The sequence below is a fragment of the Erythrolamprus reginae genome, chromosome 11 (assembly GCF_031021105.1).
Source record: "Erythrolamprus reginae isolate rEryReg1 chromosome 11, rEryReg1.hap1, whole genome shotgun sequence".
NCBI lineage: Eukaryota > Metazoa > Chordata > Lepidosauria > Squamata > Dipsadidae > Erythrolamprus > Erythrolamprus reginae.
In genome coordinates, this window is record NC_091960.1 from 28,361,938 (window position 1) to 28,386,140 (window position 24,203).

At 45.7% G+C, this 24,203-nt stretch overlaps 1 protein-coding gene across 2 annotated transcripts in view; it reads right to left on the reverse strand.

Moving 5' to 3' along the window:
- Nucleotides 1-24,203, reverse strand: part of AGO1 (argonaute RISC component 1) — a 136,379-nt gene that overhangs the window by 36,955 nt on the left and 75,221 nt on the right. Inside the window, exons 2-5 of one of the 2 annotated variants that reach the window (XM_070764751.1) lie at nucleotides 20,541-20,730; nucleotides 11,823-11,943; nucleotides 3,065-3,246; nucleotides 2-138 (exon numbers count right to left, since the gene is read on the reverse strand). In XM_070764751.1, the coding sequence (XP_070620852.1) occupies nucleotides 2-138; nucleotides 3,065-3,246; nucleotides 11,823-11,943; nucleotides 20,541-20,730 (630 nt within the window). The remainder of the gene's footprint in view (nucleotide 1; nucleotides 139-3,064; nucleotides 3,247-11,822; nucleotides 11,944-20,540; nucleotides 20,731-24,203) is intronic. The other variant, XM_070764752.1, reaches the window with a different exon arrangement.

Here is a 24,203-nt window from a genome sequence, read left to right on the forward strand (position 1 = left end):
CCATCTATGTTAAGCATCATCTTCCACATGGCAGGTCTGACAGACTGATGGAATCCAAACCAGACCTCCCGGCCTCCTCCCAGGGGGTGATAGTATCCTTCAGGGGGAGAGAAGAAGGACCGCCCGACTGGAGTGTACCTGGGAAGATCATTAGAAACAAGGAACTGCATTACCTGCTCGTGAAAGCTAACAACAACTTAGGATTCAGCTAAGGGGCCACAGAATCAATATTTTTCTCATTTGCTTTCTTTTTTTTAAGTTCTAATTTTTTTCCAAATAAAATTTTATTTTTTCTCCAACATAGAATAAAATAAGTACAAACACTTAAATCATGCTTAAAGTGAAACATGTATAAAAATTTTCTTTTTACATTACTCATTAAACGGAGGCTTATTTTCCTTGATTAAAAAAAAACATTCTATAGAACTTATGTGATATTATCAAATAAAGAAAACATTTAAAAAACCCAATAATCTTTTTCCCACCTTGCATTAAAAAACAACATCACATCAGTCTAAACCAGCGTTTCCCAACCGGTGTGCCGCGGCACACTAGTGTGCCGCGAGACACCGTCAGGTGTGCCGTGGCGCTCCTAGGAAGCTCCAGCTGGGCGGGGCGCTGCCGGTGCCGGACCGCCGTATCCGGCGTTCTCCTGCTGGGCCCCAAAGAAGGAAGGCGGGAAAAAGGAGGCAGGGGCAGGGAGGTGCGGCAGTAGGAGTAAAGGGAGCCGCGGCTGCCCCTGCCTCCCCACGGTGCCTCCGGCCAAACGCGCCCCTGGCTTCTCCGCCCTGCTCCATTGCCCGCCCGATCCGCCCACTCTCCTCCTCCTCCTCCACCGCCGCCTTGGGGCGAGCAATCCGGGAGTCCGGGACTGTGTGGCTTTGCGCCATGAAGAGAAAACGGCCGACTTTTCCCTGCTGCCGTTATCTCTTCATGGCGCAAAGCCACACAGTCCCGGACTCCCGGATCGCTCGCTTCTCCGGCCAGCGCGGCGCTTTCCTGGGCAGATAGCTTTGCTGACCGGAGAAGCAAGCGGCGGCGGAGGAGGAGGAGGAGAGTGGGCGGATCGGGCGGGCAATGGAGCAGGGCGGAGAAGCCAGGGGCACGTTTGGCCAGAGAAGCGAGCGATCCGGGAGTCCGGGACTGTGTGGCTTTGCGCCATGAAGAGAAAACGGCAGCAAGGAAAAGTCGGCCGGGCTAACTGGAAGCGGCGCGAGGCCGGGCGCTGGGGACGTCTGGGAGGGCGAGGAGGCTGATGGCTGCTGCGCACTCCATTCTCTCTCCGGCTCTCTCTCGCTCTTTCTTTTTCTCTCTGTTGCTGCCGTGGTGAACGAGAGAGAAAGAGAGAGAGAGAAAAAGGAGGGGAGAGAGAATGAGAGAGAAAGAAAGCAAGAGAAAGAGAGGGAAAGAAAGCAAGAGAGAGAGAGAAAGAAAGGGGGAAAGGTGGGAGAGGGAAAGACATAGAGGGAGGGAAGGAGGGAGAGAGAAAGTGAGCAAAAAAGAGAGGAAGAAAGAAAGAAAGAGGGATGGAGAGAAACAAGGGAAGGAAGGAAGAGAAAGAGGGAGGGAGAAATAGAGTGAAATGGAGGAAGAGATATTTTTTTTTGTCCAAACTTTTCTTTAGCCCCCCTGCCCCCCCCCTCGCCCCCGTTCAGTGTTCCCCAGAATTTTGAAAACATGAATAATGTGCCGCGGCTCAAAAAAGGTTGGGAAACACTGGTCTAAACCATATCAAACTCTATATTATGCCCATCTTAATTCAAAATTCATTTCTACATTAGATTAATTAATTAATTCAGTATCAACTTATTATTTAATTGCTAGAGGTTCCATATATATCTAAAATAGAACAAAAAATATCATATATCACATATACCATATTGAAAAATTCTATATTTTTAAATTCTTATTAATAAATGAATTTGTGTCATATCGTTATATAGTGCTACCACCAATTCTTATCTTGCCATCTGGTTAACAATATTTCAATTCAATGTTCATATCTCATCTTTCCCCAAAAGTTTTTATTTTTTATCTCAAGAAACATTACATCATGAATCAATCAGTGTGCCAGCTGGGAACAAAATTTTTGTGTAACGTATTTTACATTTACCATAACTTATATAAATAGAGATGGAGGGAGGGAGAAGAAGAAACGATAGACATTTTTAAACGATAGATGTTTAATTTTTTTATTATACTAAGCTTTCGTCAGCCCCTGCCGACATCGTCAGAGTGTAACAGGGCTGATGAAAGCTTAGTATAACAAACATTTTTAAAATGTTCCAGAGATCATTATGTCTATCGTTTCTTCATCTTTAACTATACCTTGAACTCACATTTATAGGACAATTCATTATATATGTATAAATACACGCACACACATTTCAATTTAGCTTATTTTCTATCAAAACATTTTCCTTTTTCACTTTATTTAATTTCACATCTCTTTTTGTCTATATACATTCTCTATCCAATGATAAAAATACTTCCATATATTATAATATTCTTCTTTCCCTTAAATTGCCATCTGTTCATTTCTGCAGATTCTAATATTTATCTCACCCTTTGTAGGGACTTTTCCCCGCTTTCCAATTTTGGGCAAATACAATTCTAGCTGCAGTTATTATATAAATAATTAAATATACATTCTCTTTACTTTATTTTTCTGACTAAATACCTAACAAAAACAACTCCGGTTTTAAATCAATAAGTTGTTGCGTCATCTTTTCTAACCACATTCTAATTTGTGCCCAAAAATATCTCACACTCATTTTCTTATCTTTTTCTAAGCAGACGCACAGCACAGATCCTGTCTCCATATCTAGAAATTATCAAAACATTTATATATTACTGGTGGTTTTATCTCCTTTCAGTGAAATTCATCCCCTAAAAATTCTGGGACATCTTCTGAAGAGATTCTTGATCTTTATTCAAATTTAAATACAAGAAGAAGAATATTAGGTCAACAGATTACTGAGTAGTGGTAACAGACACAATTCAAGCTAGTTATGAGCACCTTCTTTGTATTTGTGCTTCAAAAATATGAAAAAACCAGATTTACCTCATGGAAGCCAGGTGCCTCATGGCGACATCAAGGGCCTGGACAGATTCCAAAGGAACAGGGATTTGCCCGCTAACTAGAGCTTCATGGAGCATCCGCCAACTCACAATGGCCATCCATTTAATGGAAACTTTAAATATTCGGTCCTTGCCTTCCCCTGGAATTGTCACCTCAAAATCAACCTGCAAAAGACCAAGGAAAAAGAATTGAATTTTGGTTTTTGTTGTGGTTAGCTCTGGCCCAGCTCCTGCCCCAAGGACTGTGGATGTGGGGGAGACATCCACATGCTGCAGGCCTGTTTTGCCCCCCGGTGGAATCTGATGATGAAGGCTCCTCTGACCAAGAAGACATGAGTGACAGGGAGGAGGAGAGTGGGGCAGACAGCTCAGAAGGAGATCAATTATCTAGCTCCTCCTTGGATTCAGAACAAGAGTTAATGATACAGCCACGCATGCGGAGAGCGATGCATAGGCAACAACAACTGAGAGATTATTATCAAAGAAAATGAGGCCACCTGTGGTTGGCTGGGGCTGTGGTCATTAGTGAGGCTGCTATAAATAGCAGCCTGTGGGTTTGGCCATTGTGGAGGATTATCTGATCGTTGTGTTTCGTGACTGCTTTACTGACTTTGACCTTTTGTGTGTTGATTTTTCCCCGCTTTGAAACTAAACCAGAGCAAAGTGTGTTTCACTTTGTGAAAAAAGAAGGACTGTGAATTGCCTCACAGCTGCAAGCTAAGTATCACAGAACTGATAAGGGACTTGTACAAATTACCAGTTTGTTTGGAGACGAGTGCTCTTTGCTATACCAAAAGAGAGCTTGGTTTAAGTGAATTTTCATGATAAAGAACATTGTTTTGAATTTTCAAACGTGTGTGTGTCTGAAATTGTATCTGTGCATTTTTGGGAGGATTCTACCAGAGAGCTCGACAGAACAGTTTCCTTCCCTAAATCCAAAAAATGTCAACTTGCTGTCACCTGGCTTTGCATATTCCTGGAACAATCCAAATTTTAAACCTAGAGCTCTCTTGAAAAAACCAAAAACCTGTTTGTTCAGAATCATACTGCAAACAAGAAACAGCAAGGAAGCATTCATGCTATTACAGGTGGTTCTTGACATAGGTTAGTAATGCAGCTGTCTATCATGGTCACAAGTCATGGTCATAAAACCCACTTTGACAAACTGCTTTTGCAGTGGTCACCAATGTTCCCTCTAATTTTTTTTCGGTGTGGGCGGAAAAGTATAGTGTCTGAGCGACAGTCCCTTTGGGACTGGGCGGCATAGAAGTATGTATGTATATATGTATATATGTATGTATGTATGTATGTATGTATGTATAAATAAATAAATAAATAAATAAATAAATCTTTTCTTTTTTTATTAAAAGAAATTAATAATTAAAAAAAACCAAAATCCAATACAGTGGTACCTCAAGATACGAACCCCTCGTCTTACGAACAATTCGTGATACGAACCCGGGGTTCAGAAAAAATTTGCCTCTTCTTACAAACTTTTTTCAAGTTACGAACGCCAAACCCGAACTTCCGGGTTCGGCATTGGGAGGCTCCTGGGAAGCCCCCGGGCTGTTTTAAAAGGTGACCGCCGGGCTGGGGGGCTTCCCAGCAACCTCCCGAATCCCGAACTTTTGCCGAACTTCCAGGTTCGGGGTTCGGGGGGGTGCTGGGAAGCCCCCCAGCCCGGCGGTCACCTTTTAAAACAGCCGGGCGGCTTCTCAGGAGCCTCCCAACGCCGAACGCGGAAGTTCGGGTTTGGCGTTTGGCTTCCGGAGGCTCCTGGGAAGCCCCCCGGCTGTTTTAAAAGGTCACAGCCAGGCTGGGGCGCTTGCCAGCAGCCCCGACTCCCTGCCGCTCGCCCATGGCCGGCAGAAGATCGCTCTTGCCCGGCTTCCGCGCGAGGCATCAGGTCAGCATTCTGTGGGGCGGGCGGCGGGGAAGCCGGCGGCTGTGGCAGCTGCTGCAGGAGGCTTTCCCCCTCCTCGTCCGCCGCCCGCCCGCCCAGAATGCTGACCTGATGCCTCGCGGGGAAGCCGGGCAAGAGCGATCTTCTGCCGGCCATGGGCGAGCTACAATAAGCTTCCACGCCCTCGCCCGTGCCTGGCGGGAGGTGAAGAGTGCTTTGCCCAGTGCAAAGTTGACAGCAAGCAGCTCCGCAGTCCCCAAAGGAGGCTTAACCCCGCCCCTCTGTCCCACCCCTCGCCCGTATCCGGCATAACTTCCTCCTGCCTATCCCCGCTCTTCTGCCGGCCACGGGCGAGGGGTGGGACAGAGGGGTGGGGTTAAGCCTCCTTTCGGGACTGCGGAGCTGCTTGCTGTCAACTTTGCACTGGGCAAAGCACTCTTCAGCTCCCGCCAGGCACGGGCGAAAGGCGAGGAAGCCTATTGTAGCAGCTGCCACAGCGGAGACATTTGGGGTTTTGGCTGGGGGGGGGAGGGGAAGGCAGGAGGTCCGGCCCTTCATTTGCCCTCCCAGCAAAAGACAAAGCCGCACAGCTCCGCATCGCCGAAGGAGGCTTAACCCCACCCCTCTGTCCCACCCCTCGGCCGTGGCCGGCAGAAGAGCGGGGATAGGCAGGAGGAAGTTATGCCGGATACGGCCGAGGGGTGGGACAGAGTGGTGGGGTTAAGCCTCCTTCGGCGATGCGGAGCTGCGCGGCTTTGCCTTTTGCTGGGAGGGCAAATGAAGGGCCGGACCTCCTGCCTTCCCCTCCCTCCCCAGCCAAAACCCCAAATGTCTCCGCTGTGGCAGCTGCTACAATAGGCTTCCTCGCCTTTCGCCTGTTTCAGCTTTCCATCCATCCACGTCACTTCGCCGCTAAATCGTATGGCAGCAAACAATCTTTGGGGTTTTCACTGGGGGGAGAAGTAGGACCTTCCTAACTTCCTCCCCCCCCCAGCGAAAACCCCAAAGATTGTTTGCTGCCACACGATTTAGCGGCGAAGTGACGTGAAGGGATGGAAAGCTGAAACCGGGCTGTTTCAGCTTTCCATCCATCCACGTCACTTTGCTGCTAAATCGTATGGCAGCAAACAATCTTTGGGGTTTTCGCTGGGGGGAGAGGTAGGACCTTCCTAACTTCCTCCCCCCCCAGCGAAAACCCCAAAGATTGTTTGCTGCCATACGATTTAGCAGCAAAGTGACGTGGATGGATGGAAAGCTGAAACAGCCCGGTTTCAGCTTTCCATCCCTTCACGTCACTTCGCCGCTAAATCGTGTGGCAGCAAACAATCTTTGGGGTTTTCGCTGGGGGGGGAGGAAGTTAGGAAGGTCCTACTGTCTCCTCCCCCAGCCAAAAACACAAAGCCAGGCAGCCTCCAGCCGCCAAAGGAGCCTCCTGATTCTCCCCGCGGAAGGCTCCATTCTGTTCCCTGCCAGCCCAATTGAGGGGCCGGCGGGAGGAAAGCGAATGCCTCTCTTCGTTGCACTGCCTGGCTGGCAGCGGAAGATGTAAACGAGCCCACGGGGCCGGTCTCCGTGGCCGGCAGGGAACAGAATGGAGCCTTCCGTGGCGTCTGCCTGCTGGGCTGGTAAGGGGGGGAACCGAGCCCAGCCCCGTGGCATTCGCTTTCCTCCCGCCCGCAGCCGACTGATCGTGGGCGGCTTCCCGATCTCGGAGAGCTTCCTGGGCATGAAAGCTCGCGAATGCAACAAGGACGAAAGCCAGGAAGCTCTCCGAGATCGGGAAGGAGCCCACGGTCAGATGGCTGCGTGCGGGAGGAAAGCGAATGCCTTTCTTTGTTGCGCTTCCACCAGCATGGCCTGGCTGGCAGCGGAAGATGTAACCGAGCTCACGGGGCTGGGCTCGGCTCCCCCTCTTACCAGCCCAGCAGGCAGCCGCCATGGAAGGCTCCGTTCCCTGTCGGCCACGGAGACCGGCCCCGTGGGCTCGTTTACATCTTCCGCTGCCAGCCAGGCAGCGCAACGAAGAGAGGCATTCGCTTTCCTCCCGCCGGCCCCTCAATCGGGCCGGTAGGGAACAGAATGGAACCAGCCCAGAAGCAATAGACGCAGGATCGGGCCGGCAGCAGGCGCAGGGCGAGGCAGCAGGTCTGCATCCTGGGCAGGCGGGCGGGCGGCGGGCGAGGAGGCGCGGCCGAGCGGCGACAGCGGCGGTTCTCCTCACTTCGGAGAGCTTCCTGGGCATGAAAACGCGCGAATCCAACAAGAACGAAAGCCAGGAAGCTCTCCCTGGCGGAGACCGCCGGCCCCTCAATCGGGCCGCCGTGACGGGGACCACTGGCCTGCCTAGCGGGCTGGGAGGGAGGTGGAATACGGGAGGAGGAGGAAGAGGAGGAGGAGGGAGGAAGGAGAGAGAGAGAGAGGGAAGCCGCCCGGCTGTTTTTAAAGGTGACAGCCGGGCGGCAGCGTTTTTTTGCGGTTGTTTTTTTTTTGTTGCACGGATTAATTGACTTTACATTGTTTCCTATGGGAAACAATGTTTCGTCTTACGAACCTTTCGTGTTACGAACCTTTCCCTGGAACCAATTAAGTTCGTATCTTGAGGTTCCACTGTACTATTAAAACTAAAACAACCAGCAAAACTATTAATAAAAACAGGTGAGGGCTAGTTTTTTTCTCTGTTATTATTTAAGTGCTTTTACCATAGGCTTTAAATCAAGAGTCACTTCTCTCTCTGTTTCTCTGTCTTTCCTATCATTCTCTGCCTCAATCATTTTCTCATTTCTCTTTTTTTCTCCCCTTTTTTCTATCATTTCTCTCTCTCTCTTCCTTCCACTTCTCTCACTCTCTTCCTTCCTCAGGAGCGCGAGGGGCCCGGAGGCACCATGGAGAGGCAGGGGTGGCCGCGGCTCCCTTCTACTGCCCGCGCCTCCCCACCTGCCCCCCCCCGTGGGCTGGCAGGGGGATGGGGAGCATGCGCCCGAGGAAAAGGGTGCGCGAGGGGGTATTTTGGATAGAGAGCACGCGCACGCACGCAGCTTACGAGGAACGGTGGTGGTCACTAAGAGAACCATTGGAAGTCACTCCCAGTTTTCAGCAAAATCGTGCCAAAACATGGGCATGTGATCAGCGGTCACTGCAAACTGATGTAAGTGCAACTACAGTGGTACCGCTACTTAAGAACTTTTCTAGATAAGAACCGGGTGTTAGGATTTTTTTGCCTCTTCTCAAGAACCATTTTCTACTTAAGAACCCGAGCCCGGAAAAATTTCCCAGGAAATTTGAGAGCGGCACAAAGGCCTGGCCAGTTTCCTGCCACTCCCCCTTTAATCCTGGCCATCTCGGGCTTTTCTGGGCTGCCAGAGGAGCCTTTCGGTGGCGCTTAAGGAGGCTTTGGCAGTCCTAATGGAGTTGCACGCATTATTTGCTTTTACATTGATTCCTATGGGAAAAATTGCTTCTACTTAAGAAAGTTTCTACTTAAGAATCTGGACACAGAACAAATTAAGTTCTTAAGTAGAGGGACCACTGTAGTTGTAACTCAAGAACTATCTGTGGTAATTTGTTAGATTCCCATCTTTCCTCCTTTGAATTTTTCTCTATGTAAACATCCTGTGAGATAAGTTGATCTCAGAGTTAGCAGGCTGAGTTAGAGTGAATTTCCGTGGCTGGGTGGATCAATCTCTTCCTAGATTAACATCTTAAAGATGGCACATCCTGGCTTTACATTTGCAAATATTTCTGGCTTTCAGAGAAAGAATACTAAGGTCTGTCTAAATTTTAGGGCGTGTCAAATTTTTCAACTTTCAATTTCCAAACATTAAGTTGTTTGCAAAGTTCAAAAGTTGTGACACGCCTTGTGTTGTGGTTAGCTCTGGCCCAGCTCCTGCCCCAAGGACTGTGGATGTGGGGGAGACATCCACATGCTGCAGGCCTGTTTTGCCCCCCGGTGGAATCTGCTGATGAAGGCTCCTCTGACCAAGAAGACATGAGTGACAGGGGGGAGGAGAGTGGGGCAGACAGCTCAGAAGGAGATCAATTATCTAGCTCCTCCTGGGATTCAGAACAAGAGTTAATGATACAGCCACGCATGGGGAGAGCGATGCATAGGCAGCAACAACTGAGAGATTATTATCAAAGAAAATGAGGCCACCTGTGGTTGGGTGGGGCTGTGGTAATTAGTGAGGCTGCTATAAATAGCAGCCTGTGGGTTTGGCCATTGAGGATTATTTGATCGTTGTGTTTCGTGACTGCTTTGCTGACTTTGACCTTTTGTGTGCTGATTTTCCCCCGCTTTGAAACTAAACCAGAGCAAAGTGTGTTTCACTTTGTGAAAGAAGAAGGACTGTGAATTGCCTCCCAGCTGCAAGCTAAGTATCACAGAACTGATAAGGGACTTGTACAAATTACCAGTTTGGTTGGAGACGAGTGCTCTTTGCTATACCAAAAGAGGGCTTAGTTTAAGTGAATTTTCGTTATAAAGAACATTGTTTTGAATTTTCAAACGTGTCTGTGTCTGAAATTTGTACCTGTGAATTTTCGGAAGGAGTCTACCAGAGAGCCCGACAGAACACCTTGGGGATTGTAAAGATATTTTTGGTTAAAGGCAGTGAAGGGCTGCTCATCTTAGTGCTACTGGTGCGCCCTCCGAGGCTGTGGCAGGCACGCATGCATCCGGCACATGCGCAGCAAGCAAAATTTCACATGAGGACACACACAGCAAGATTCTGGTGGATTTTGCCGATACTTTTGCTTCCGTGCATGTGCAGAAGCAAAAAACAGGTGAAAATCGCCGAAATCTCGCTTGTGCATCCTCACACAAGATTTCACTTGCTGCGCATGCGCATAAGTGAAATCTCACAAAGGGGCATGCATGCGTGCACCGGGGAAATACAGCTGCGCACGCATCCTGGAATTTTCTACCAGGACAGAGCACCTGACCGCATCGGCTGCTGCCCACCACTGGTTAAAAGTAAAGGTTCCCCCGCACATATGTGCTAGTCGTTCCTGACTCTAGGGGGCCGGTGCTCATCTCCGTTTCAAAGCTGAAGAGCCAGCGCTGTCTGAAGACATCTCCAGGGTCATGTAGCTGACCAAAGGCGCACAGAATGCTATTAGCTTCCCACCAAAGGGGGTCCCTGTTTTTCTACTTGCATTTCTTACCTGCTTTCGAACTGCTACGTTGGCGGAAGCTGGGACAGGTAATGAGAGCTTACTTCATTATAATAGGGATTCGAACCGCTGAACTGCCGACCTTTCTGATTGACAAGCTCAGCATCTTAGCCACTGCATCCCCATTTCGGTTACTTTTATATAATTTAGATGTGCTGGGTTGAAGTAACTACATACAGTGATCCCTCGTTATTCACAGGGGATGCGTTCCAAGACCACCCGTGAAAAACGAATTTCCGTGAAGAAGAGGAAAGCTATATTTTTTATGTATTTAATGAGTATTTGGACTTTTAAAACCCACCCTTTGCATTAAACAGTCATTCTATAATGTTTCTCAGCTGGAACTACATGTGATATCCTACCAGTTTCTTTAATAGAGTACAGTAGTGCTGTAGAAGAATTTTATGCATTTTTAATGGATTTAAAATTTTCATTGGATTTAATAGATTTAAGCCCCCTTTGAAAACCCGAATCCGCAAAAGATGAACCGCGAAGTAGCGAGGGATTACCGTAAACATCATAACCTTTTCACATTTCGTTTGTTTCCATTTGTTTCATCCCCTTTTTTCCCTAATGGAAAACATTCTGAATCCATCCATTTCTCAGTTAGAAGCAGGCCATTCCAAGCGTACGGAAGCATTCCGGCCACATCAGAAGAACATTTGAGCTCAGAGTAGCTCCAGCGTATTGAGAACTTCTCGTTCTCTTAAGACAACCTAGTCCAGTGTTTTTCAACCAGTGTGCCGCGGCACACTAGTGTGCCATGGAACATGGTCAGGTGTGCCGCAAGAGGGGAGAGAGAAAGAGAGCGAGAAAGAGAAAGAAAGCAAGAGCGAGAGAGAAAGAGAAAGAAAGCAAGAGAGAGAGAGAGGGAGAGGGAGAGAAAGAAAGAGAAAGAGATAAAGAAAGAAAGAAAGAAAGAAAGAAAGAGAGAGAGATAAAGAAAGCAAGAGAGAGAGAGAGAAAGAGAAAGAAAGCAAGAGAGAGAGAGAGAAAGAGAAAGAAAGCAAAAGAGAGAGAGAGGGAGAGGGAGAGAAAGAAAGAGAAAGAGATAAAGAAAGAAAGAAAGAAAGAGAGAGAGATAAAGAAAGCAAGAGAGAGAGAAAGAGAGAGAAAGAAAGCAAGAGAGAGAGAGAAAGCAAGAGAGAGAGGGGGGAGAGAAAGAGAAAGAAAGCAAGAGAGAGAGAAAGAGAGGGAAAGAAAGAAAGAGAGAAAGAGAGAGAAAGAAAGAGAGAGAGAGAAAGAAAGAGAGAGAGAAAGAAAAATAGAGAGAGGAGAGGGAGAGAGAGAAATGAGAGAAAAAAGGGAGAAAAAAAGAGAAATGAGAAAATGATTGAGAATGAGAGGAAAGAGAGAGAAACAAAAGAGAGAAGTGACTCTTGATTTAAAGCATATGATTAAAAGCACCCAAAGAATAAGAGAGAAACACCCCCCCCCCCCAGCCCTCATCTGTTTTTGGAAATGGTTCAAGAGTGTGTATACACACACGCACAAGGGGGGGGGGGGGAATAATATGTATAATATATCCTGTCTTAGAGTGTCATTTTGGTTGGTGGTGTGCCCCAGGATTTTGTAAATGTAAAAAATGTGCCGCAGCTCAAAAAAGGTTGAAAATCACTGACCTAGTCTGAATCTTAAAGGTTTTTGCACTTGTCCTTTAACTTCTTACCCTTTCGTTTCCAATAGGCAGAGCTGTGACGGTGTAGATGTTCTTCTTTCCATCATACACCGGTTTCCGGTCTCCAAAGATCTGAGGTTTGAAGTGTTGTACCATATATTCCACAACCTCCCTGCAAAAGTAAAAAAAAAGCAACAGACAGACATCGGACGGGGAGAGGAGGAAAGAAAAAGGAGAAGCTAGAAAGACAGGCTTAAAATATAACTCTGCTACGAAGCTAAAATGATTACAACTGAAGGTCAGAGTGCGGAAAAAACCCACCATTTCTTAAGCCACTCGTTGCAGGGGAGAAATTGAGATCTTTGATCTAAAACAGTTTCAATACAATTGCCTGTTGTGCATGAACCTGTGTCTGGGCCAAACACAAACACACTGAATTTACAAACCCTGCACCGCCGACCAATAATTTGGAAGGATGTTGTATTTGCCTCGCGTGGATGGTCCCTCTTATAATCAGGCTTGAATTTTGCCAGCCAAAACCTTGATATTTAATGATACTGCAGAATTATGACTCCTGGTGGCACAGTGGTTAGAAGGCAGCATTGCAGGCAAAGTGTGCCCACAGCCTGGAGCAGTGGTCCCCAAACTACGGCCCGCGGGCCACATGCGGCCCGCTGAGGCCATTTATCCGGCCCACGGGTAAGTGACACAACACAGTGTTCCATCTAATTTTCTATGAATAAAATGTGGTATTTTGTATCAATCATCAAAAAAGTTGCAAAAGTTTTTTTCCCTACTTTTATCATCCAGTTACATTCATTTTCTTTTAATTAAATTCCCTCCTTAATGTTCCTTCAAAAAGTACACCAATTATATTTCTAACTTATTAACCATTATACCAAAGTGCTTCCTTCTTTCTTTATACATTTTTCTATAAGCCAGGAAAACCTGCAATCAGATGTTAACAAAAGAAAATTAAAAACAAAACATAAACATATATGAATTTCAGACTTCTTCCCCCCGCCTCTAAATAGTACATTCCCATTTTGTTTTTTACTTTAAAACAAGGTATGTGCAGTGTGCATAGGGATTTGTTCGTAGGGTTTTTTTTATAGTCCGGCCCTCCAACAGTCTGAGGGACAGTGAACTGGCCCCCTGTGTAAAAAGTTTGGGGACCCCTGGCCTGGAGTTCAGTAAAATGTGGACCCAGATTATTGGGGGAAATATGCTGAAGTTGTAAACTGCTCAGACTGTGCTGTGGAGCACTATGGGACAGTATGTAAGTTTAGGGGCTACAGGGTTCCCTTAATTTTCGCGGGTTCAAACTTCGCGAATAGCCTATACCACGGTTTTTCAAAAAATATTAATTGAAAAATACTTCACGAGTTGTTTTCTATACCATGGTTTTTCCTGCCCGATGACATCATATGTCATCACCAAACTAATAATTTTTGCAAATAAATAACAAAAAAAATAATTACTGTTAATAAATAATTATGTTTATAAATATCAGGATCACTAAGTGTCTTTTTCAATGGTGAGTACCAGTAATAATGATAAGTAAATGGTTGTTAAGGGAATGGGAAATGGTAATTTAGGGGTTTAAAGTGTTAAGGGAAGGCTTGTGATACTGTCCACAGCCAAAAATTGTGTATTTACTTCCGCATCTCTACTTTGCGGAAATTCGACTCTCGCGGGCGGTCTCAGAACGCATCCCCCGCGAAAATCGAGGGAACACTGTAGTGCTATTGCAATTTACTTTTCGCTTTTTAAAAAATCTGCCCAATTTTAAAATAAGAGGAATATCTGTAAGGGGATTTTTTAACATTGCTGCATAAATTACCTTGAAAACATGACATTGGAAGAGGAGGAAATCTCCTAACAAAAATAATAATGACTATTGAAAAAAGAGTAATAAATATGAAATAATTAGTGGAGCAGAGGCTTTAATATATGTATTGTAAACATTCTCCCCATAATGAAGTCCATTTACAGAGATTATGTGGTTATTGTTTTTTAATCTCTGGGGATTTTTAAGAGGTTGGATAGTCACCTCTCACTACACCTCTCATCACGATTGTTCTGAAATTGCAGAGGGTTGGACTAAGATGGTCATCAGGGTCTGCCACTCTGATGTTATATAAAACCCATCCAGGAGGATCATGCATCAAATGGTCTTCGGATTTAGAACGTTAAAATCCATCTTATCTGCATACTGCAGATAAGCAGTGCGCACCAAGACAGCTAGACACAAGAAAAAACAATTTCGAATGCCATCACTCTGCTAAACAAATAATTCCCTCACTGGGAGTGTCCGGTAGTACAGAAATTTTGGAAAGAGGTGCAAGATGAGATTAATAGGATGCTGAATATAAAATGGGTGATTACAAAGGAGATGGCACTAATAATAACAAGGAGGGACATGGGCGAGTTTGGAGAAATTTAAAGAAGCAGCTATAGAAAGTCCCCAAGTGGTAATAGTTTTAGGTTGGAAGGATGCAACAAAATGGACAATACAAAACTGGTATCGGTACATGGTGGAACACATTCAATTTGAAATTATGGAAATTAAAATGAATATGATCAATGAAAATAAAGTGGAAAAACTGATGGGAAGATGGGACAGGGTCAGAGGTTTTATGGCTAGCAGAATTCGAGACTGAGCCATAAAGAACAAATTGGAATTTACACTTTGTAAATACGTTGATGTTCCTGGTTGTAAAAAATTATAAATTAGTACACCCTCATTTGGTGGAGGGACTGAATGAATGTTGTTGGGTGGCGGGAGCACATTTCATTGTGCATTGTTTTGTGTTGTATGTATTCTTTATATATACAACACAAAATTCTTCACTGCTTTATATTATAAAAAATTGTGAGTATTTTTTATATTACAAAAATCAATACAAATTTATTTTAAAAAAACAAGTAATTCCCTCACTACTGTCAAACTATTCACTATTTATTTATTTTATTTATTTATTTAATTGGATTTGTATGCCGCCCCTCTCTGAGGACTCGGGGCAGCTCACAGCATACACAAAAACAGAACAATAATATAAATCCAATTGATACTACATTAAAAACAACCATTAAATTCAATTAAAAGAAAGTAAAACCAATCATTCAACATTCATTGATCAGGGGGAAGATCTAAAAGTCCCAAGCCTGGCGGCAAAGATGAGTTTTTAAGCTCTTTCGGAAGGCAAGGAGGGTGGGGGCAATGCGAATCTCTCGGGAGAGCTGATTCCAGAGGGTCGGGGCTGCCACGGAGAAGGCTCTTCCCCTATCTGCATTACTATTAGTCTTCTAATCATTCCTATCACCCATCTCCTCTCACTTATGACTGCATGACTGTAATTTGTTGCTTGCATCCTTATGATTTATATTGATATTGTTTCCCGACTGCTTATTTGAACCCTATGACCATTTGTGACAAAAATATACCTTGTCTTTTTATATACACTGAAAGCACATCCACCAAAGACAAATTCCTTGTGTGTCCAATCACACTTGGCTAATAAAGAATTCTACTCTACTCTATCTGGATTGGCTAAGAACTATTTGGTATAGTAATAATCAAATATATTTAATATACAAATTGGATTACACTGGGTTGTGATTTTTCAGCCTAAGTGGTGTTTAAAAACTCAGAAGGGTCTGCAAATTACAACTTGCAGTTGTAGCTGCCCTCCTGCCTTTTTGACTCAACTTGTGACCAATGCCTTAATGACCATTCCAAATTATGACAGGCATCCCTAAAGTTACTTCTGACCCATTTTCAGAGTTACAACAGCTATACACTTGATTGCATTTGAGACCCTTGGCAACTAGTCAACTAGTTCACCTTTATGGCTACCTGTCTCTGTGATTTGGGACATTTTAGCCACTTTCCGGGATTGACTTCCAGCAAAAAAAAAAAAATATATATATATATATATATATATATATATATATATATATATATATATATATATATATATATATATAATTTATTTATTTTCATAGATTTTCACGGGTATATGTATGTAGATTGTTCTGAGTTCGGGTTTTGCCCCGTGTAATATTTTGAGTGTCTATGCGACGTTTCGGTGAAATTACATTCACCATCATCAGGCTGAAGTTTTAAGCTTCGTGCTGTTGTAAATATGGAATGTTTGCAACTGCCATTTCTTCCTTATATATAGTGTTGGGGGTGGAGATTTGGTTTGAATGTAGCAAATAGATTGGGTGACTATGTTTTAGTGATTTGATTGGTTGGTGGAATCACAATTACTTGAAGGATTGACATGGTGATTATTATGAAATGTTTTTTTGTTTAAGGCTGGTTTCCAAATCTCTGGTAGGCGGGACGTATCATCCCTTTTGTTCATGCAGAGGGGGTGTTTCTCAATCTCTATAGCTTCCATAGTAATTCTTCTATATAAATTTTCTGTTTTGGAAAGTAATTTAGTTTTTTCAAAGTCAATTTCGTGCCCTGTTTTTTTAATGTGTTGGACAAGGGAAGAAGTCTTTTCTTTTTTAACTGCATTCTTATGTTCTGCAATGCGTGCGCTCACTCTTCGATTGGTTTGTCCAATGTATGTGGCTGCACATGTTTTGCAAGGGATTTCATAGATTCCTTGGTGTTCTAGTCGTATTTATATATATATATCCATCTGTTGGGGAAAATGGATTCACTTAATGCCTGCAGAGGTCACTTAACGACCATTGTAAGTGGGCCTTCTCCAGGTCCCATCAACAAAACAATGTCGTTTGGCGGGGCCCAGGGGAAAAGCCTTCTCTGTGGTGGCCCCGGCCCTCTGGAACCAACTCCCCCCGGAAATTAGAATTGCCCCCACCCTCCCTGCCTTTCGTAAGCTCCTTAAAACCCACCTCTGCCATCAGGCATGGGGGAACTGAGATATTCTTTCCCCCTAGGCCTTTACAATTTATGCATGCTATGTTTGTTTGTAGGTTTTATATGATGTTTTTTATTACTGTTGCTAGCCGCCCCGAGTCTACGGAGAGGGGCGGCATACAAATCCAATCAATCAATCAATCAAATAAATAAATAAATAAACAAACAAACAAACAAAAGAAAAATAGCCGTTTCAAATCTGGTGTCATGATGCCTTGACATCATCTTATGACCATAATTTGGGGCTCAATTACAGTCCTAAGTCATTCCCCCCACTGTAGATTCCTGCACTGAAACTTGGGAACAAGGACCTCCATGATCCTTCCAGCTTTAGGATTTCAGTGGTTAGAGTGCAGCACTGCAGGCTACTGCTAGCTGCAGTTCAGCATTTCAAATCTCGCCATCGGCTCAAGATTGACTCAGCCTTTCATCCTTCCAAGGTGAGTAAAAGGAGGACCCAGATTGTTGGGGGCAATAGGCTGATTCCGTAAACTGCTTAGAGAGGGCTGTAAAAGCACTATGAAGCAGTATATAAGTCTAAATGCTATTGCTATAAGTGTTTTCTTTTTTTATGGAACCCTTCCATCCATCCATCCACCCACCCACCTAGTATTGCAAGCTGACTCTACCCACTGCCAACAGTTTGATCCTGACCAGCTCAAGGTTGACTCAGCCTTTCATCCTTCCAAGGTGAGTAAAATGAGGACCCAGATTGTTGGGGGCAATAGGCTGATTCCGTAAACCGCTTAGAGAGGGCTGTAAAAGCACTATGAAGCGGTATATAAGTCTAAATGGTATTGTTATTGCTAAAGCTGTGAGAAGCTTCCTATTTTCACCTAAGCTCTCTCAGATCTCTGACCCTCCCAAGTTTTAAGACTACAGGAAGAAGGACATTTAAATGGCAGCCCAGCTGTCTAAGAGCAGCTATTTTAAAAGCCTGGGACCACAGCCAGCTCCACCCAGCTGCTGTAAACTGAACGGAGGTGGAAGCTGGAGGCTCCGTTTTCTCCTGAGCCACCAAGGCATGACCGGAGATAATGAGGGAGGACCAGGGACGTAACACGCCCTGCTTCACAGGAGAGGGGGCATCGAAAAATGTTATCTTGCTCCCAGCCAACCTAAGCGAGAACAGCAGCTCCTGTTGAACACGGCCAAGCAAGCAGGTCGACTGACAACAGCTCAGCCCAGAAATGGGGCTCTCAAAACTTGGGAACAGACAGGAAGAGAAGCCTCTGCGTGCCTTCTCCCTCTTTCTGCCCCCTCCCAGCCCACAGGTACAGTGGTCCCTCTACTTAAGAACTTAATTCGTTCCGTGACCAGGTTCTTAAGTAGAAAAGTTTGTAAGTATAAGCAACTTTTCCCATGGGAATCAATGTAAAAGCAAATAATGTGTGCGATTGGGGAAGCAACAGGCAGGGTGGAGGCCCCGTTTCCTCCCAGGAGATTCCTAGAGAGGCCCCACGGAGTCTTCTTCATGCCTTTTCCAGCCCTGTTTCCTCCCAGGAGATTTCTAGAGAGGCCCCACGGAGGCTTCCCCCTGCCTTTTCTGGCCCTGTTTCCTCCCAGGAGATTCCTAAAGAGGCCCCACGGAGGCTTCCCCCTGCCTTTTCCAGCCTTGTTTCCTCCCAGGAGATTTCTAGAGAGGCCCCACGGAGGCTTCCCCCTGCCTTTTCTGGCCCTGTTTCCTCCCAGGAGATTCCTAGAGAGGCCCCACGGAGGCTTCCCCCTGCCTTTTCTGGCCCTGTTTCCTCCCAGGAGATTCCTAGAGAGGCCCCACGGAGGCTTCCCCCTGCCTTTTCCAGCCCTGTTTCCTCCCAGGAGATTTCTAGAGAGGCCCCACGGAGTCTTCTTCCTGCCTTTTCCAGCCTTGTTTCCTCCCAGGAGATTTCTAGAGAGGCCCCACGGAGGCTTCCCCCTGCCTTTTCCAGCCCTGTTTCCTCCCAGGAGATTTCTAGAGAGGCCCCACGGAGTCTTCTTCCTGCCTTTTCCGGCCTTGTTTCCTCCCAGGAGATTCCTAGAGAGGCCCCACAGAGGCTTCTCACTGCCTTTTCTGGCCCTGTTTCCTCCCAGGAGATTCCTAGAGAGGCCCCACAGAGGCTTCTCCCTGCCTTTTCCGGCCCTGTTTCCTCCCAGGAGATTCCTAGAGAGGCCCCACGGAGGCTTCTCACTGCCTTTTCTGGCCCTGTTTCCTCCCAGGAGATTCCTAGAGAGGCCCCACGGAGGCTTCTTCCTGCCTTTTCCAGCCCTGTTTCCTCCCAGGAGATTCTTAGAGAGGCCCCACAGAGGCTTCTCCCTGCCTTTTCCGGCCCTGTTTCCTCCCAGGAGATTCCTAGAGAGGCCCCACAGAGGCTTCTTCCTGCCTTTTCCAGCCCTGTTTCCTCCCAGGAGATTCTTAGAGAGGCCCCACGGAGGCTTCCCCCCACCTTTTCCAGCCCTGTTTCCTCCCAGGAGATTCTTAGAGAGGCCCCACAGAGGCTTCTCCCTGCCTTTTCCGGCCCTGTTTCCTCCCAGGAGATTCCTAGAGAGGCCCCACAGAGGCTTCTCACTGTCTTTTTCAGCCCTGTTTCCTCCCAGGAGATTCTTAGAGAGGCCCCACGGAGGCTTCCCCCCACCTTTTCCAGCCCTGTTTCCTCCCAGGAGATTCTTAGAGAGGCCCCACGGAGGCTTCCCCCCACCTTTTCCAGCCCTGTTTCCTCCCAGGAGATTCCTAGAGAGGCCCCACGGAGGCTTCCCCCCACCTTTTCCAGCCCTGTTTCCTCCCAGGAGATTCCTAGAGAGGCCCCACGGAGGCTTCCCTCTGCCTCTTCCGGTTACAGTTTCAGAGGCTTGGATTCTTAAGTAGAAAATGGTTCTTGAGAAGAGGGCAAAAAATCTTGAACACCCGGTTCTTATCTAGAAAAGTTCGTAAGTTGAGGCGTTCTTAGGTAGAGGTACCACTGTACTCCCTCTAAAAGACTGGCGTCCAATCTTGGCAACTTTTAAGACCTGTGTCCCAAAGATGTATTTTTTTTTTCAAAAGACAGCTGAACTTTTTTGGGTTTTTCAAAGAAACAAAAAAGCACCTTTGGAATGTCTGCGAATCTCCATAGACATTTAAGACCTGTGGACTTCCAACTCCAGCCAGAATTCTGGGAATTGAAGTCGACAAGTCTTGAAGTTGCCTAGGTTGGACAACCCTACTCTAGAACATGAGGAACATGGTCACTTCACTTCAATTCAATTCAATTTATTAGATTTGTATGCCGCCCCTCTCCGAAAACTCGGGGCGGCTCACAACAGCAGTAAAACAATATTATAGCGAAACAAATCCAATATTAAAAGAAGCATATAAAACCCTATCACATTAAAAAGCAAACAACACATACATACCAAACATAAATATCAAAATATAAAAAGCCTGGGGGCAAAGGTGTCTCAACTCCCCCATGCCTGGTGGTATAGATGGGTCTTGAGTAATTTACGGAAGACAAGAAGGGTGGGGGGTGTTCTAATCTCTGGGGGGAGTTGATTGCAGAGGGCCGGGGCTGCCACAGGGAAGGCTCTTCCCCTGGGGCCCGCCAAACGACATTGTTTAGTCGACGGGACCTGGAGAAGGCCAACTCTGTGGGACCTTATCAGTCGCTGGGATTCGTGCAGTAGCAGGCGGTTCCGAAGGTACTCTGGTCCACTGCCATGTAGGGCTTTAAAGGTCATAGCCAACACTTTGAATTGTGACCGGAAACTGATCGGCAGCCAATGCAGGCCACGGAGTGTTGTAGAAACGTGGGCGAATCTGGGAAGCTTGAGGGGTTCGTGTGTGTGTGTGTGTGTGTGTATTTTGTGAGGGCTGGAGGGAAGAAGAAATGGCTAAATGCTAATACTTGCCTTACCTGTTGACTCTGCGTGGACACTTGTCCGGCTTGATGTCAACTTCATAGTGATAGACATCGATTTTGGGAATGTCCACCTCAAAGTAATTGGCTAAGAGCTTGATGGGCTTCCCAACAGTTCCTATCCCAGGCCGACGAGGAGCTTGAAAGACCTGCTGGAGGGGTGGTAGGTAAGTGCCGGCAGCAACTGCTAAAGAGACAAAAATTGGGGGTGGAGTGGGGAGAGAGAAAGAGGGAGAGAGGTGAGAACATTTTAGAGCATCTAGACCAGTGACTTTCAACCTTTTTTGAGCCACGGCACATTTTTTTACATTTACGAAACCCTGGGGCACATTGAGCGGGGCGAGGAGGGCTAAAAAAAGTTTGGAGAAAAAAATTCTCTCTCTTCCTCCCTTTCGCTCTATTTCTCTCTCCCTCTTTCTCTCCCTTCCTTCCTCTTTCTTTCTCTCTCTCCATCCCTCTTTCTTTCTCTTCCTTCCTTCCTCTCTTTTTTGCTCTTTCTCTCTCCCTCCCTACCTACCTCTATGTCTTTCTCTCTCTCTCCTTCCCTCCCTCTCTCTCTCTCTCTTTCTCTCTCTCTCTCTTGCTTTCTTTCTCTTGTTCTCTTTCTTTCTCTCTTGCTTTCTTTCTCTCTCTCTTGTTCTCTCTCTCTCTCTCTCACTCTCTCTCTCTTTCTCTTGCTTGCTTTCTTTCTCTCTCGCTTTCTTTCTCTTTCTTTCTCTCTCTCTTGCTTTCTTTCTCTCTCTGAGCTTCGCGGCACACCTGACCATGTCTTGCGGCACACTGGTTGAAAAACACTGATCTAGACCACAGGTCTCCAATCTTGGCAACTTTAAGACTTGTGGACTTCAATTCCAAGAATTCTCCAGCCAGTACAATACAGAAAAGGTGTTCCTAATCACTTTCTATGGAGCCATGGTAGCACAGTGGTTACAACACAGTATTGCAGGCTAACTCTAACCTGTAATACTGCATAAAACCAATTTCCAGAAGCACACACAGACGACTGATTCAGCTGGATTCATAAACTTCTTTATACACATACTAATAATAATTTTGTGTGCATCTGTGTGTGTGTGTGATTTTTTTTTGTCGTGTCACCCTGGTATACCTAAATAGATCATCCAGGGGCATGGGGTAAGGTATCATCAGTACACTGATGATACCCAGCTGAACATCTCCACCCCATGTCCAGTCAACAAAGCAGTGGAAGTGGTGTGCCGGTGCCTGGAGGCTGTTGGGGCCCGGATGGGTGTCAACAGACTCAAACTCAACCCTGACAATACCGAGTGGCTGTGGGTTTTGCCTCCCAAGGACAATTCCATCTGTCCGTCCATCACCCTGGGGGGGGATTATTGACCCCCTCAGAGAGGGTCCACAACTTGGGCGTCCTCCTCGATCCACAGCTCACATTAGAGAAACATCTTTCAGCTGTGGTGAGAGCGGCGTTTGCCCAGGTTCGCCTGGTGCACCAGTTGCGGCCCTATCTGGACCGGGACTCACTGCTCACAGTCACTCATGCTCTCATCACCTCGGGGTTCGACTACTGTAATGCTCTCTACATGGGGCTATCTTTGAAGAGTGTTTGGAAACTTCAGATCGTGCAGAATGCAGCTGCGAGAGCAATCATGGGCTTCCCTAAATATGCCCATGTTACACCAACACTCCGCAGTCTGCATTGGCTGCCGATCAGTTTCCGGTCACAATTCAAAGTGTTGGTTATGACCTATGAAGCCCTTCATGGCATCAGACCAGAATATCTCCGGGACCGCCTTCTGCCACATGAATCCCAGCGACCAGTTAGGTCCCACAGAGTGGATCTTCTCCGGGTCCCGTCAACTAAACAATGTCGTTTGGCAGGACCCGGGGATGAGCCTTCTCTGTGGCAGCCCCGATCCTCTGGAACCAGCTCCCCCTGGAGATTAGAATTGCCCCCACCCATACCATGCATACCTTGCCTTTCGTAAACTCCTTAAAACCCACCTCTGCCATCAGGCATGGGGGAATTGAGACATCTCCACTGAGCCTATATAGTTTATGCATGGTATGTTTGTGTGTATGTTTTGCTTTTTAATAAGGGGTTTTTAGTGACTTTTAATTATTAGATTTGTTATACATTGTTTTATTATTGTTATGAGCCGCCCCGAGTCTGCGGAGAGGGTCGACATACAAATGTAATAAAAATAAAAAAATAAAAAAATAAAATAAAATAATAATAATAATTATTATTATTATTATTATTATTATTATTATTATTATTATTATTATTATTGCAGGCTAAATCTAGCCTGCAATACTGCATAAAATCAATTTCGCCGAAAAGATATACTGTTAAAAAGCGAGTTGTGCCCCATTTTACAATTTTTCCTACCACGTTTGTTAAGCGAATCTCTGCAGTTGGTAAGTGAGCAGCACCGCTGTTAAGTGAATGGACTTCTTTGACTTTGACTTGACCCACTGACTTTGATTGTCAGGTGGTCACCCAAGGGGATCACATGACTCTGGAACACTGCAACCGCCATATAAACCAGTTGTCAAGCATCGGTGTGTAAATTGCATGACCACGAGGAGGTTGCAATGGTCGTTAAGTGTGAAAATCGGTTGTAAGTCATTTTCTTCAGTGCTGTTGTAACTTTGAACGGTCACTAAACGAAGTAAGTCAAGGACCACTTTTGTATTGTCTTCAAGACCTTTGCTGATCTCCCCTGTAGTCTTTGTTAAATGCATGTTAAAAAAAGAAGCCACAGCTGTCATGGTAAAGAAAGAAAGGAAAGTTTACTTCCTGCGATGGCTAATGCTCAAAAGAGTGTGTTAATAATAAGCCTACACTTTTCAACATCCGCCTTCAAACTGCCTGTCATCTCTCAGAGAAATGTTACTCAAGGTAACAAATTTAGTAGCATGGCCTCTGAAGGGAAAGTTGTAGGAAAACAGCAGGCAAAGCTGGCAGGCGGAGTTAAAGGAGTCATACGCCCGGAGTCCTTACGTTCCCACAAACATTCCATTCACCCTCATCAGGCACCAATTTCGTACTGAACTTTAGTTAACTAAAAGTCCCGGTTTGGTGCTGCAACCCAACAAGACCGATACAGACTTCAGAGGATAATCAGAACTGCAGAAAAAACAATTGCTGCCAACCTGCCTTCCATTGAGGACCTGTATACTGCACGAGTCAAAAAGAGGGCGGGTAAAATATTTACTGACCCCTCACATCCTGGACATAAACTGTTTCAACTCCTACCCTCAAAACGTCGCTACAGAGCACTGCACACCAAGACAACTAGACACAAGAACAGTTTTTTTCCGAACGCCATCACTCTACTAAACAAATAATTCCCTCAACACTGTCAGACTTTCTACTAAATCTGCACTTCTATTCTACTAGTTTTTCTCATCATTCCTTTCACCCATTTCCTCCCATGTTGACTGTATGACTGTAACTAGTTGCTTATATCCTAAGATTTTTATTCATATTGCTTCTTCATTGCTTATTTGACCCCTATGAAAATCATTAAGTGTCGTACCACATGACAAATGTATATTTTATTTTATGTACGCTGAGATCATAAGCACCAAGACAAATTCCTTGTGTGTCCAATCACACTTGGCCAATAAAATTCTATTCTATTCTATTCTATTCTAGATTCTTGTATAAAGGCTTGA